The sequence below is a fragment of the Leptonotus elevatus genome, chromosome 2 (genome assembly GCF_054856555.1).
Source record: "Leptonotus elevatus isolate MCC_2025b chromosome 2, RoL_Lele_1.0, whole genome shotgun sequence".
In the NCBI taxonomy this organism is placed as follows: Eukaryota; Metazoa; Chordata; class Actinopteri; order Syngnathiformes; family Syngnathidae; genus Leptonotus; species Leptonotus elevatus.
Genome location: NC_141240.1, coordinates 33,714,591 through 33,731,197, shown reverse-complemented (window position 1 = coordinate 33,731,197; position 16,607 = coordinate 33,714,591). Strand labels below are relative to the sequence as shown.

General features: G+C 38.3%; 1 protein-coding gene across 3 annotated transcripts; it reads left to right on the top strand.

Annotated features, from left to right (window-relative positions):
• The first annotated feature begins 12 nt into the window (after nt 1-12).
• On the top strand, nt 13-15,046 carry uckl1a (uridine-cytidine kinase 1-like 1a). 3 transcript variants are annotated; one of them, XM_086068179.1, is made up of 15 exons: nt 13-245; nt 2,604-2,791; nt 3,888-3,994; nt 5,166-5,336; nt 6,119-6,190; nt 6,280-6,469; nt 6,584-6,645; nt 7,644-7,660; nt 8,390-8,488; nt 8,873-8,966; nt 10,234-10,296; nt 10,368-10,490; nt 12,332-12,439; nt 13,533-13,689; nt 13,885-15,046. In XM_086068179.1, exons 1-15 carry the CDS (start codon nt 154-156, stop codon nt 13,965-13,967), a joined length of 1,626 nt encoding a protein of 541 aa, XP_085924305.1. In that variant the 5' UTR covers nt 13-153; the 3' UTR covers nt 13,968-15,046. The 3 variants fall into 3 exon arrangements, with proteins under 3 accessions (XP_085924305.1, XP_085924307.1, XP_085924306.1); XM_086068180.1 differs by lacking the exon at nt 13-245 and adding an exon at nt 1,916-2,313; XM_086068181.1 differs by lacking the exon at nt 7,644-7,660 and having other exon boundaries at nt 8,412-8,488.
• Nucleotides 15,047-16,607: the final 1,561 nt, after the last annotated feature.

Sequence of the window (16,607 nt, the reverse complement as noted above, 5' to 3'; positions counted from 1 at the left end):
ATACTTCTTTTCCATTTCTGTGTATGGAGCCGAAATAAATAAATACATAAATATTAATTATTCAATCATTAATTCATTCAGTACAGCGTGACTACATTACCCATGATGCCTCAGTGAGGAAGTCTCCGTCCATCGTCATCATCGTCATCATCGATGGATTGGAGCGGTCGACGCCGGCTTCGACCTCACAACATTGCCTTGGAAACTGGACTGCAGGGGAAGATAATGTCGTGCCGCTCGGACAGGTACCCGACAACAAATACATTCTCATTTTTCATAGCATATCAGCCTCTCTTCTTCTTTTTTTTTGTACGTTCGACGCTTCAGCGGTGTCCTCGCACTGCATTTCAAAACATTCGCAGACAGCTCGAATGCACTTCTTTAGCTTAAATAATTCGACTGTAAATAGTTACTTTTTCAAGATAACTGCAATTTAACGGTTGAGCTTCACGTGTGTGGCGTCTAGCCACCGAAAATAGGTGAGCTGATGACACAATACATATGCGACAGTGTAAGTGAAAAACAGGAAAAGGTAGTCTTGTTATTGACGATCTCAGAGAATTAAAATCGATGGCGACTCGCTGAGCAATATTGTCAGCAAAGTGATGACATCTAAACAGGCCAGCAGAGGGCAGGAGAGGAGGGAATCTGAACAAAGTTGAAATGACCTGAAGGGACGTCAAACTTAAACCAGGTAGGTATCACCTAAATAAATAAAATAAGGGCCCCCCCAAGTACCACCGCAATGGCATTGAAAAATGAGGCAAATATTTTACTCATCAAAAGTATGGTTGAAATGATTGTAAGCCACTGTAACACTGCACTTTGGGGGGAAAAAAGAAATGTTCTTCATTAAGCATTCAATTCAAATGTATAAAAATCTACTGTTTTGTCGTGTTGTAGGCCTATGTTTGGTAGCCAGTTACAGCACGACACACTGCGGTTTGGCAGTCGCCTATTTGTGGATTTTTTCATTAATTTTTTTTATGAATTACTGAAAAACTCACCTGTGTGCTGGTTTTGTGCCGTGGCCGAAGCATTTATTATCTTGGTGTTAACTTAATGTTCTTATTGTGGTGTTTCTTTGTCTCCAATTATAAACTTTGTACTTTGCCATTACAATTTGCTGGTACCAAGTTTGTTTTTTGTAAATGCAAAAGTTTAATTGAGTGACTTTTGTGTTAAGTCTTAGTATGCGTATTTGTTATAGTATATAATAATATAATATAATTTTAGGGCTACAGTTTATGACTGTTTCAGTCAATTCATGTGTTGATCTTTTTTTTTAATGAGATTTAAAAAAAATAATAATTAAATCCATCCCCACACTCAGGAAATTATTGCAAATTGACAGTGCAAAAAATGCATACACATAAATTGATTACAATTAAGTTCCTGGTTTGTTCCATAAAAGCTGTCAGGAAATAAGCAAAAAAATTGATTTCCCAAATAAGAGCAGATGTTTGCAAATAGCTAATTTTGAGTAATTTCAAAACAAAGATTATCAGTCTTTCATGGAAGACTTCAGAAATGGGAGAATATTTCATGTTTAGAGGTCAAAACCAAATATTTGAACAATTTTAAGTTAAACAAGGTCTATAAATAATGAATCCCTTATCAAAATATTTTTGGGTTCATTTTATAATTGATTAGATGGCAATTAATGAATTAATTGTTGCACCACAACATACAGTCATTTATGTAACATTCATGATTGTGTAAATGCTAGATGCATTGCATTGCCGATTATTTTGTGTTCTTATTGTTAAATACGTCAATCGGAATGGAATACCATTCTCTGTTTAAATGCTTTGCTGCCATCTTGTGGCATCTGTAGAGAACGAGTCGAAAACTCCGTTAATTATGTTTTTTGTCTTGGTGACCTCAAGTATTTTTCTTATTTCCAGGTGCTTCTATTAATACCAGCCAAGCAGCTCGTGTGGCCTGTGTTACACTGATCCTCTTAAGTGTCTGCCACACACACACACACATACACACCCCCACACCGACACACACACACATGCATGCCAAGAGCGGCAAGGATATGTGGGAACTGTCAGACTTAAAAGACGGAGGCACGTAAGCCGGGTTAGCTTTGGGAAGAGTCTAAATCGAAGCTGACTACGTTATGACTTACCTACAGTAGATTTTCTCATTTACGAAAATTGGGACAGTTTTGAGGGTCCGTCGCTGTTGTTTTGAATTGGTTGCCACGGAGACACGCCTGATGGAGAGTAGCAGGTTGTCAGCCGAGGCGGATATAAGCCTACAGGATTGTAGTGGAGCCAGAATCTCTGGCTGTTGGTCCCTCAGGTAGGAAGTGAACTGCCGTGCTGCTGCTGTTCTGCAAGCAGGATGCCGTATTTTTTTTTTACAGCAACACTTCATGCTATTTGCTTTATAAATAGCGTCTCTTCAGCTGGGCTTGGTGCGGGGTCAGGGGCGCACTGTAATGGCATGCCGTAAAAAACAGGGCGCTTTTGGAGAGCAAAGGGCTTCAATACTTGATTAACACGAAAAAAAAATTTTTTTAAACAACAAAAACAGTAGTAGAGTAGGTCCAAGTTTTCATCAGCTGACATACATGCGGCTGTGTTTTCCAGCGGGAGCGGCGAGGACTCGTTGGACCGTCTCTTGCCCCCCGCCGGTGGCCCTCGCCGGAGGAGCGCCACGTCGCTGAGTAAAACGGAGCCGCCCTTGCTCCGCACGGGCACACGCACCATCTACACCGCCGGCCGACCTCCCTGGTACGACGAGCACGGGGCACAGTCCAAAGAGGCCTTCGTCATAGGTAGGGGGGCGCTGGTGGCCAGTAACCAAGTACAAATTAGTTTTTCAGGTATCCGTACTTTTCAGGAGTGTTTCTTTTCCTGATGACCCTTTACTTTCACTCATTACATTTGAAAATAGATGCCTGTAGATTGTACTCATTACTCAGAAAAAATTGACAAGTTCTAAGACATCAAGTATTTTGTGTTCATGTACATCTTTCTCTGGCCAACGACAGACAATAAAATAAAATGGAAAACAAAGTTAAAAAAGTACAGACCCTGACATGTACTTAAACTCATTTGCCTTCCAAAAAGTATAAATACGTTCTATTTTAAATGTTTTAAGTGTCCCAAAGACATATTTATTACGTTTTTTATGCTGGAGCATACAGAAGGCTTTGATGCAGCCTCTCAAATTCAGAGAACGGTTGAAGAAATTGTAGTTATTAAAAAAAAACGGCCAGCAGGTGGCAGCCGAGTATAAGAGATCAACCAGGGCCATGTTGAAAAAAGCTAATTTACCCGCAGTTCTAAACAGATTTGTGAATAATGATGAAACTTAGCTATATTCTAATGCTAATTGCTGCAAAACGGAAACAAATAGAAATCTACTTTTTTTTCCTGATGCAAAACGAGACTCTAATCTTTCTTTTGGTAGGTTCCAAGTTTTTATAGCAATAGAACACAATATTCTGTGGGCCTTGCAAAATCAGTCCAAGTCCAGTAAAACAGCCGGGAGCGAAGGGAGTTGCTTCAGTGAAAATGGCTGCGAGTGAATGAGTTAAGTAAAAACAAAATTGTTTTCAATCAATCAAACAATCAAGATCTTCACTGCAGTTGACTTTCTGCCTCTCTACTTCCTTTTTTGTGTCACATCATCATTCACATTTTTAGTATTATTGACAAAGTGATGACTAGAAAGTACTGATATCTTTTTTTAAATGTCGGGGAAAAAATGTAAGAAGCCATTTGAAGAACACGTACTCCGGTATGTCGAAATATGTGACAAATACAGATTAGGGTTCTATTTTGGGCGGCGGTGCCTGCCCCGCTTGAGCACATGAGACACGCCAGGCAAAAGAGGCGTAACGTACTAACGATTCTTTTGAACGGCAGGCTTGTGCGGGGGCAGCGCCTCGGGGAAGACCACCGTGGCCAATAAGATCATCGAGGCTCTCGACGTGCCCTGGGTGGTGCTGCTCTCCATGGATTCCTTCTATAAGGTGACCGGCGGATTTTTTTTTTAAATTTTTGACTTTTGTTGTTTGATTTCACTTAGTTTTGATCAGTTTTTCAACCAGGTTTGTTAGTTTTTATTTAAAAAAAATTCAATGCTTTGTTAATTGTGTTTAATTAGTTTTAGGATTAGGTTGTTGTTGTTTTGGTATTTTAGTATATGGAGTATTTGTCCAGTGTAAGATAAGAAAAGGTCAATACGTTTTGTGTGGTAAAGTAAGGTCAATTACAATTCTCAAACAACTGTTTTCAGGAATACCGAAAGGAATCCATTTCAAATAAACATTGAAAGCTCATGTAGGCTTTATTAATTGACAAAGACAAAAATGAAGGACATTTCCACAATCATTTTTGTTAGTTTTATAAATGTGAGATATATATCGGTTAGTTTTCTTTCTTTCTTTCTTTCTTTCTTGCCTTCTTTATTGCCTTTCTTTCTTTCCTTCCTTTCTACCTTCTTTCTTGCCTTTCTTTCTTTCCTTCCTTCTTTCTTTCCTACTTTCCTTCATTCTTTCTTCTTTCTTTCTTTCCTTCATTCTTTCTTCTTTCTTTCTTTCCTTCATTCTTACCCCTTTTCTTACCTTTCTTTCTTTCTTTCTTTCTTTCCTTCCTTCTTACCCTTTTTCTTACATTTCTTTCCTTCCTTCCTTCTTTCCTTTTTTCTTTCTTTCCTTCCTTTCCTTCTTTCCTTCCTTCTTTCCTTATTTCTTTCTTTCTCTCTTTCTTTCTTTGAAGCATTTTTGTTCCTGTTTTATTTCGTTAACATATTTAAGTTCGGCAGATGTTTATTATTAATATTCTTTTTCTAATCAGAACTATTGTGCATTTGGTATGTATTCATTGTTTTTGTGCTTGTACTTAAGTTCCATCTAGTGGCGATGTGTTGTGGTTGTAACTTGAATCAACATCTGTGTTTTTTTTGCACTGTCAATTTGAAATAATGTCCTATTTTTAAATGAAGGGATGGAAATTAATTATTTTATTATTATATTATTCATTAAAAAAATCCTTAGTTCGCTGTTTTAATTCCAAGATGTTTTGCCTAACTGTGTAAAAAACCTGTGTATCTCTAGGGTAGACCAGTGGATGTGCAAATTAAAAAAAAAATGTTTGTCTGGCTTTAAACACGCTTTGCTTTTGCATGTTGTGTTTTGACAGGATTTGTCTCCTGAGGAGCAAGCCTTGGCAGCGAGCAACGACTACAACTTTGACCATCCGGGGGCCTTCGACTTTGAGCTGCTGGTGGCCACTTTGCGCAAACTCAAGCAGGGCAAGAGTGTGAAGATCCCCGTGTACGACTTCACCACACACAGACGACAGAAAGACTGGGTGAGTTTCTCTCCTATCTGACTACGTCGTACAGTTTGGTGGTTGAATCTTAACTCGCATGTCATTGGAAACTTGAAAAGAGTTTCTCAGGCTCTTAATAGCATGTTTGTAGCATGCTTTCATCTAAAATACTTCAACATCAAGATTTATAGACATTTTTACAGCACATTTCTTGGCATGAAATAGTTTTAGAAAAAAAACGGTTGCCTGAGATTGCATCCCCATGTGTCTCTGGTCAGGATGGTTATTGAGCCACAAAACTCACCCTGAATACTCTTACTCGTACCATCCGTATATGATGAAAAGCATGTGAGGATTGGACAAACAAATGGATTTGGGGTGGTGGTGGGGAGGAGGGGGTTGCAAGTAACTAAACCGGATCTCGTGTGACTGGCTCGTCTCTGGCCTCCCTCTGTTCACGGCTGCCGGCTTTTTGCATTTTTGTGGCGCGTGGACACTGGACACATCAGCAAACATGAACACAATCCCTCCCTCGTTCAACAACTAAATGGAGCAATTGTGCCGCATTTTTTAAACTAACGATGCTATCAAACACTCTTTTGAAGACCATGGTTATTATACTTAAACAAAACTAACTATAACGAAAAGTTTTTGACACATTACACAATATTTAATGGCCTTTGTTTTTATCTTGCACTTGACAAACAATCCGTAATATTAAAAATGTTGACAAAATAACAACTAATAACTCACTAACCTGTTGTAAAAACTAATTCAATCTAACTTCAAAACGGTGTGTCTGTTGTGTCCTGTCTCTGCAGAAGAACGTGTACGGCGCGAGCGTGATCATCTTTGAAGGGATTATGGCCTTTGCAGACAAACATCTTCTTCAGGTCATGGGAAAGAAAGCACAGCTCCACCTCATGTTTTGCCAAAAAACAAGTGAAGCTCATTGACGCGTCGGTTGGCGTTTGCTCCGCAGCTCCTGGATATGAAAATCTTTGTGGACACGGACTCGGACATCCGGCTGGTCCGCCGCCTCCGCAGGGACATCACGGAGCGCCGGCGGGACATGGAAGGCGTCATCAAGCAGTACAACAAGTTCGTCAAGCCGGCCTTTGAGCAGTACATCGAGCCCACCATGAGGCTGGCCGACATTGTGGTGCCCAGAGGTGACAACAATCTCTTTTGTTTTTTCGACACGCTTTTGGCAAGTCTAATTTTTGCTTGCTTGTAAGTTTTGGCACTTGTAAGTGACCGTCCTTATCTTTTGTCTTCTCGTGAAGGTGGTGGCAATATGGTAGCCATCGATCTGATTGTCCAGCATGTGCACAGCCAACTGGAGGAGGTAAGTTAGGCCATTTGACATTGTGGCTCCATCTGCTGGAAGAATCTTGCATCACGTGCTCGAGCAACCAATCGTTAGGTGAAAAGATACGAGGGGTGTGAATTGCCTCGTACCTGGCGATTCAATCCGTATCATGATTCATAGGTCACGATTCGATTAGATACCGATTAATCGTGATATCAATCTATAGGTCGATTATTGCGATTTTTATTTTATTTTTTTCAAAATTTTGAAAATACTAATCGTAATGATAGACAAATGAAGCTTCATGAAACACTTGTGATACTGTTTGACTCCTCTAGATGGCACTCTTGGTTTAAATGGGCCCTAGCTAGGTAGCTAGCTAAACAGCTAACCAGACAGACAAATGAAGCTTCATTAAGCACCTGTGATATTTTTTGACTCCTCTAGATGGCACTCTTGGTTTAAAAGCTATCCTCAAGTAAGACGTTTTGTTGAATATTTCCATCAAATATTGATGCTTAAAAATCGATTTGGCCGCATATTGAATCGATACAAGAATTGTGCACGGTAATTTCGGGAAATATCGCCGAAATAATTTTTTTTACCACCCCTAAAACATACTGTAACTAAGCTGAAGACATGACAAAAGTTTTATTGTGACAACAATTTATAGTGAGTGATTGGAAAAATAACTCCCTATTTGTTTTTTGTTTTGTTTGTTTTTTTAAGACCAGTTTGAATTTCTTCATCAGTTGATGAGGCTCCCAATATCCATTTTTGAATGTTATACACTTTGTCATCATGTCTATTTCTTGTAAGAATTATAATTCAAATGAATTACAAGCACTTAAATATAGTGAGTTGGTTTAACCATCTCGTCGAGAGAAATACGAAATTGTGGCCATGTTTTGTGATTTGCCAGAAACTTTTGAAAACGCACGTGATTGCCCTGGGTGGCGTATTATTTTTGGCAACTTTGAGCTATGTTCTCCTCTCATGTTCTCTGTCTCCTCTGCTACTTTCTGTTCATGCAGCGTGAGCTCAGTGTCAGGTACGCTCAAGTGCATTTTCACGTGACGTGCCTCGCGTTGGTGAACACACATCCTGGACATGAATGTCAGATTCATTTGTGTCACTTATATCAACTGTTCCATTTCCAGGCTTAAAACAAGAATTAAATACATGGGTCTGAATTTATTTGGATGGATGGATTTTCTTTAATCCAAAAAGGGTGAAATACTTAACTTGAATCGTTTTGCTGCTGAATGTTCTCTTCTAAGGAGAGGAAATGTGATTTAACGTTAAAAGGCATCCTGTGTAAATATTTTTTTTTTCTCACTTACTTCACTTATTATGTTGCTTAGATACGGCAAAGTTCATGTTCAGATTGAGGCCAAAGGTTCTCAATCTAAAGATAAATTCTTCCATGAATGCTTTTTTGTGTTTTTGTAAATTCCTTTCTGTTGTCAAGTTAAGCAAATACTAAATGACAGTCAAACGTTCTGCCTGTATTTCATATCTTTGTTGTTATGAGCATTAGAGACCCCACATTTTTTTCTTTCTTACTTTTTTTATTATTATTATTATTGATCGGTTACTTAATTTATGACTTGAATTTTTTCCTGTGGTTGGCAAGTGTAATCAAAATCAAAATGCATTTGACATTCATGCCCATGATGAATGTGCTTTATCTAAACTTCTGACCACAACTTTCAGTGGTGACCTTAACACACTTTAAATGTGATTATTATTATTATTATTATATATTTTTTTGAGTCAGAGCTCTCCTGGCGTCCGCCCAGCAGACGCAGTCACTGCCGCAGACACTCAGCGTGTTGGAGAACACGCCGCAGGTCCGAGGCCTTCACACCATCATCAGGTTAGCTCCGCCCACTTCTTTTTACGTGTTTGCACCAGGGTACTTCCGGACCACTAAAAGTAATAAACTACTGCTGACTTGAGCTGAAAATGATGACAAAAACTTGCGTTAAGTAGACTTCACACAATCCATTTCTGCATCAGAAAAGCGCATCTGTGTCATTAATTTGAGCAACAAAAAGCCTTGTTCGTACTGCAGGTCAATTCAGTTTTTATTTTTGTCTTTTCGGCAAAAGAAAGTCGAAAATCGGTATTCAAACTATTTCACGTTTGGTCAAATGACATGTTAGGGTTGGTCTACTAAAAGTCCAATCAGAGGTCGCTTGAGCTTTTGCCACGTCAGACAGAAGAGTTCTTGACAATCATTCATTTCTCTCCACTGCAGGAATAAAGAAACCAGCCGAGATGAGTTCATCTTCTACTCAAAGAGATTAATGCGTCTTCTTATAGAACATGCGCTCACCTTTTTGCCATCGCAGGTGTGTGTGCTTGATAACTAACTACAAAGACAACTCTGCCTCGTCAATGGTCAAAGTGGTTCACATATCGCTGGTGTCCAAATGTATTCAATTTCATGTTTTTGCACAAATCTCGCTCCATCCTCACCTGAGATTGTTATTTTTACAATTAAGTCACCAATCTAAAGTGTTGAGAATGGCTTTGTTTTTTTTCTTTGCTGTGTGGTGGGTTTTTTTTGGGTTTCCTGAAACATGGCAATTTTGCTGATGCAACGTCAGGGATATGTAAATCAAACTTTTAGTATTTCACTTTTGTTGCCATTAACTCATTCACTGCCATTGACGGCTATAGACGTTCAAAAATCATTTGAACTATTTCTATTAGTTTAAATTTTTTTCCCACTTTTGTTAACAAGAGTATAAAAACCTAGACATTTTTTAAATATTTAGAACAGATATAAAATTTGTAATTAATTGTGAGTTAACTATTGAAGTCATGCGATTAATTACAATTAAAAAATGTAATCGCCTGACGCCCCTAATTTTTGATAATCTTTTTTTTTTTTGATTATTTCTTAAAAAATGTCTAGGTTTTCATACTCTTGTTAACAAAAGTGGAAAAATGTTAAAGTAATAGAAAGTTCAAATAAATTTTTGACGTTTATAGGTGTCAATGGCAGTGAATAAGTTAAATTACAGAAAAAGCAAATCTTAAATAAGTCAACCTTAAACATTTCTTGACAATAATATGTTTATATGTGACCTCAATAGTCTAAACATGACATTCTGAGTGATATTAATTACATTTGTGGAATATGAGTTATGCAGCAAAATTGAAGATGACATCACAGTCCGGGCAACGACCAATCATAGCTCGCCTATTTTTTTTAAGCTGAGCTGTAATTGGTTGTTACCTGAGACCTGAGCAACTGTGATGTCATTTTCACTCGACAGCAAGTGGCAAAATGGCCGCTGATATTGATATTGATAAAAACTGCTTAACTCCAATTACACTAATGCAATATTAACCAGAATACCGCATTTAGACAAGTGGGGCTGCATAGAACATGTTGTTGTCAAGAATTTTTGGGGGGGATTTACTTCCCCTTTAAGAGTTGCAAGCTGGCACTTTGTCAATATGTTTTTATTTATTTATCTTTATTATTTTATTTTGTGTTGCTTGCCAAAATATGACTTGCAAGCCTCAGTAGATGAAATTGTGCGTGCATGTTTTGTTATGCTCTTGACTTCGCACACGACCTCAATTAAGCTTTTTGTTTTGCGTCAGCCTTGCAAGGTCGACACGCCGCAGGGCCACGAGTACCAAGGCCACAGATACGGCGGCAAAGGAGTGAGTGTTGTCCTACGGCCAAGCGGGCGCGCTTTGCAGCGACGCGCTGACGCGTTGACTCGTGCCCGCAGATCACCGGTGTGTCCGTCCTACGGGCGGGAGAGACCATGGAGCCCGCCCTGAGGGCCGTGTGCAAGGACGTGCGTATCGGCAAGATTCTCATCCAGACCAACCTGGACTCGGGCGAACCTGAGGTAGGCGCCTTCATTCGTTTACTAATCGGCTTGCAAGATTCTGAGGAGCTTTCAATTGGGAACTTTCACAATATTGTCTTCTGTAATAGAGAACCTACCTGAAAGGGAAAGTCAACCTTAAACATCTCTTGACAATAATATGTTATATGTGACCTCACTAGTCTAAACATGACATTCTGATTAACTCATTCACTGCCATTGACGGCTATAGACGTAAAAAAATTAATTTGAACTATTTCTATTAGTTTAACATTTTTTTCCACTTTTGTGGTTTTGTTGAAAACCTAGAAAAAATGTTTTTGTTCATTTAGAAAATATATAAAAATGTTCACTAACGATTGAAGTCATTCAATTAATTACAATAAAAAGATTTAATCGCCTGACACAATTAAAAAAAAAGAAAGAAAAGATTATTAAAAATGTATCGTAATTAATCACACGACTTCACTAGTTAACGATTAATCACACATTTTATATCTGTTCTAAATGTACAATAAAATAAATTCTAGGTTTTCATACTCTTGTTAACAAAAGTGGAAAAAAATGTTAAACTAATAGAAATAGTTCAAATGAATTTTTGACGTCAATGGCAGTGGCAGTGATTCAGTTAATATTACATTTGTGGAATATGAGTTACAAAGCAAAATCCAGCCATTTTTATCCATCTCATGGGGCGGCCATTTTGTCACTTGCAGTCGACTGAAGATGACATCACAATTTCTCAGGGCTCAGGCAACGACCAATCACAGCTCACCTGTTTTCTGAAGCTGAGCTGTAATTGGTTGTTACCTGAGCCCTGAGCAACTGTGATGTCATTGTCACAAATGCCATTTTTTTACAAGCTTAAATTATGATCTGGCAATATATGTCAATAATCATGGCCAAACATTTTAAAATGTACCTACAGCCGAACGCATGAAAAGTAGAATTACAGAGGATTTCAAATTTAATAAAGCAAAATCTAGGCTGATTTTGAAATACTTCCTATTTTCAATCTTCTTCTTTAACTCATTCACTGCCATTGACGGCTATAAACGTAAAAAAAATCATTTTAACTAGTTCTATTAGTTTAACATTTTTTTCCACTTTTGTTGAAAATCTAGATTTTTTTTTATTGTACATTTAGTTTGGTACAGAAAATTTGTGATTAATCGCGAGTTAACTAGTGAAGTCATGTGATTAATTACGATTAAAAACTTTAATCGCCTGACGCCCCAAATTTTTTATAATATTTTCTTTCTTTCTTTTTTTTTAATTCATTCACTGCCATTGACGGCTATAAATGTCAAAAATTCATTTGAACTATTTCTATTAGTTTACATTTTTTTCCCACTTTTGTTAAAAAGAGTATGTAAACCTAGAATTATTTTATTGTACATTTAGAACATATAGAATTTGTGAATAATCGTGAGTTTACTAGTGAAGTCATGTGATTAATTACAATTTTTTTTAAATAATCGCCTCTTGCCTCTAATTTTAAATAATCTTTTTTTTTAATGAATTTATGGCAGTGAATGAGTTAAAATAAACAGTCAGTGGCCAGCCGAGGAATTGCACCCAAAAATAATCATGAAGCCAGTAAAAGCTATATAAAATATACCAAAAAATAAAATAAAAAATAAAAAAACAGCTGGACTGTGAACCCAACAATATTTACTGTGTTTAAAACTGTAAAAAGTTGTACTTGTAAATAAACCTTATGAAATATCATTGCTTTTTTAACTGTATAATATGAAAAAAACGAAACATCGTTTAGCAATCATTTATCGCCACGTGATGGGCGTCTCCCTGGCAACTACCCCTCCTGCTTCTGTAACCACGGCAACCCATCTCTTTCCCAGCTACATTACCTGCGTCTGCCCAAAGACATCAGCGAAGATCATGTCATCCTAATGGACAGCACCGTGTCCACCGGGGCTGCTGCCATGATGGCCGTTCGAGTACTTCTGGTGGGTTAACTCAATCGATCGGGCGCACACACACACACACACACACGTCAGTATACACGCCGCCACTACATTATGGCCACTTATACGCCTTCACAAGATGACATTGCTCATTGTTTTGACACAGCATAAGTATGATTTATTTGTGTGGCTTGTCGAAGTGTATTGTATCATACTGTCAGCTGTGCCCACTATTTTCCAAGTAAGAATCAAAATATTACAAAGTGCATTTTTACAATATTCCATTGATCCCATCAAGTAATAAGTCATAGTCTTAATGTTGTATACTATGAATACAGAGCCCCAGACATGATGTGGGATTTTTTTTTTTTATTCAATTTTGACCGTAATGTAGATATAACAGGTGATGTGCACAAAATGCTCATTTGTAGCCACAAAATATAGCTCGGGGGGTGAAGACCTCATTTTCTCTGATTGTGCTTTATAGATATTTTAGCGTAAAATCCACATTTTTATTTCAGTCTATAAACTATGCTCAGAACCAATTTTCCACTGGGGGAAAATAGAGAATAACCTCCCCCCCCCCCCCCCCAAAAAAAAACAACTTTGCAAATATTAGCAAAAGAAGTTGTAAAAAAATATATATTATCCGACTTTATACCTGTCACCCCCAGGTGGCCAAAGTGTGCACACCAACCAAAAAGAGCAGCACAATATCCATTAGATTGAAGCACAAAGAGTGGCAAAAAACGTTTTCTTTTTTTTTTTTTTTTTTACAAATGGTTCCATTTTGTCATCATTGAATATTTGTATTCAGCACAATATTCTAGAGTGCTATTTTTCTCCTAATAAAAATTACGAACATTTTGGGGATATTTTTTTGTGTGAGCTGGAACTAAATAATGGAATTTCCATTTGTTTCAGTGAGGAAAGATGATTTGAGATAAGTGTTTTGAGTTACAAGTATGGCCATGAAACAAATTAAACTCAGAATAAAATAAAAGCAATTGTAACAATCACTACTAGAGTAAGCGCTACTTGTATAAATACATAAATATCTGTGTCTGTGGAGCAACAAAGGATGGATGTGCTGTACCTTTATTTGACACAAGATGGCGTCTGTGCATGCATGTAGGATCACGAAGTGGCGGAGGAGAAGATTCTGCTGGTGTCGCTGCTGATGGCGGAGCTGGGCGTGCACTCCGTGGCTTACGCCTTCCCCAAGGTGAAAATCATCACCACGGCTGTGGACAAGAGCCTCGACCACTCGCTGCACGTCATTCCCGGCATCGGTAAGCTCCAACATGCGGTATACTCAGTATATGAATTTTTAATATCAACTGAAAATACACAATAACCTTTACAGGCCAACTTCATTTGACTGTCTGTAAACGTTTGAATGTAAAGGTTAGAGGTCATTTTGAAATTTCTGGTAAAATCTCAAACATTTTGTAAATTGGGTGTATGTCACACTTGTGTGCTTTCAGGGGATTTTGGGGACCGCTACTTCGGCACGGATGGTTTTGACAAATGCAGTGATGAGGAGGAGCGGGACCAGCGACCAGACTGATGCGCCAAACCCGCAACCTCTTGTAAAGATGATTTAATGCCCATGTTTTCAATGGGGTGAAATATTCTGAACTTTTTGACGCTATGTTGTTTTTTTAAAGCAGGTGAGTTTGGGCCCACTTGTAAACACGTCGACGCCATCAGGAATTAATATTTAATGAGATTTTATTCAGGAGTTCCTGGCACCAGCTTTTCATTCAGAAAAAGTTTAATGTACTAAAATGTGCATACTTTGCTGATTCTAGTTGCAACATTATCAAGGGGAGAAAAAGACTTCACAGAAAATGTATAGGCCTACTTTTTACACTGTACAAGCAAATATATTTTACACAACTATATTTAAGATCCCTATTAAGAAATCAATTCTCATACATTTCCTTTAATTCTAACTTTGAAAAGTCCTGCAAATTTGCAACCCCGATAAGAACACGGGTACATGTGAATGGATGAATAAATAACAAAGTATTCATATTTATATTTTATCATTACATTTTAACTTGAACGTGTGAACTGCATTTGAGTTTGTATGACAAAGGAAACAACATGGTACAGTCAATAAAATCGCTATATATATATATATATATATATATATATATATATATTCATATTCATGAGCGAACAGTTCTAGTTGTGCAACCAGTTTTCGACATAAGTTCAACATCAATCTGTACACTCGTTGGCAACTTCATTAGGTATGTCTAATGGCGTCCAGTACAAAAGCTTGAGTTTGTATTCTCAATTCCAAAATACTCAAAACGACTCTTAACGGTCGCAAAAACAAGAAAAGCACAATGTAAGAAATTGAAAGCCTCTCTTAAAACTCATTCAGTGCCAGTCATTTTATAGCATTCTGACTTTTTCCAGACACAGGCTCTCAGGCTCTCTTCTTTATCCAGTTTATCCAGTTAAAAAAAAACAAAGTGATTCTGCCTTTTCACATTCTTTTATAATGGATGGAAATGCTATTCATCCTCTCTAGGCCCCCCAAAAATCTGCAGCGTGTGTTTCAATAAGAACAATAGTTTAGTATTTTATTGTCGAATGAATGTAAAAAAAATAAAATAAAGTGTGTTTTCTTAATGCCTCCTTTTCCCTCCCACTTCACTTTAACTTAATTTAAAATTCAGTGTTGTTTTGTGTTGTTGTTGTATGTCCCCCCCCCCCTTTTTTTTCAGCTACACACCTTCCTCACTTTCAGCAGCTCTTTCTGATTTTCCTCTGCTTTCAACATGTAAAACTGCCTAAAACTGATAATAGTGTTTTCAGCCACAATTTTTTTTTAATGCACAGAAGTTGTCAGTAACAGTGGCAGCGTAAGATGGCTGCCTTCTGGCTTCAGCCACAAAGGGCCAATTTACATTTTATATAAATCAGTGGTTGGGGGGGGGGAAATGTGGCTTCCCTTTTTCTTTTCTTTTTTACAGTACAAAAGAGCAGTATAGTAGCTCATAACTTTTCTATTTATCAGACATTACATGAAAGAGTTGGGGTGGAGGGATGCTGGCGTGGGGGGTTTAACGCTTTCGGCTGCTGAGAGTTGAATCTAATACATATCGTACAAGTACTGCACTTGTACCGCTTGGCCAGTAGGTCTTGAATACATGTGCACTTTGCTCATGCTTTGTTATAATTTCAATCTTTAGATCATCTGCGTCTGCAGTAGCTGCTCTGTTAGAATCTGCACTATTCCAAAAAAAATTATAAAATACCTGCACGAACAAGAGAAAATAGAAAAAACAACAATATACAAGTTGGGCCTACCAGGGATGATTTTTTTTCTCTCTTCTGGGGCTAAAGGGGGTGCTGGGAAAATCATTTATAAATGTATTTTAGGTTATCAAATGAAATTCTGGAGAGGCTTAACAGGCGGCGGTCATTGCATGAACACGGAGGAATTCTGTGTTGTCATACACTTAACGTCCTGCAGGGGGCAGTGTTGGTTGTTTAGTTAGCTGTCATAATGGGAAACGATTTTCCTCGCACAGCTATAAACAATTTAAGCCATTAAAAAAAAAAAGTTTAATATATATTTATATATAAAGGCTTGTCCACTGCAGAGGAAGAGGTGCGTGTGATGTCAAACGATCAACGTGTTTTTTTATTTGCACAAAAAAGGGAGAACACACGCACACGCACGCATCGTGATGACTGCGTGATTATAATGATCTCTCCGATGTGTCCTCCCCGACCGCGTGTCTTTATGAGACCGATCGCGCTCATTCATAGGCTCATTGACGTCCCACGAACGATGGTGTAGATGTTGTACGGACCCCACCCCCACACATCCACGCGTGTTTTGGCTCGCTTGGTGGATGTCACACGACGCACGCACGCCGCGTCTTCCGATACTCACTCGACCACGTGATTCGTGCCTCAAGGTTAACCTGCTGCCATGGAGACAAGACCGCCAATGAAAAATCGGCAGACTGTTGCGATGTCGGCGGCGAGCTTTTTGTTTTAAGGGGTGACCCATTTTTACCCCTGTCGCCCTCCCGAGTCCCCCTTCTCCTCTTGCACTTGCGCACGAGCACGCGCAAGCTCCCCAACGCGCGCTGATGAAAACAACATTGCAAGACGCTCGCCAGTCTGACAGCGGTTTAACCATTACAGTTCATTTTCCATGTGCGCATCATTTGTGGGC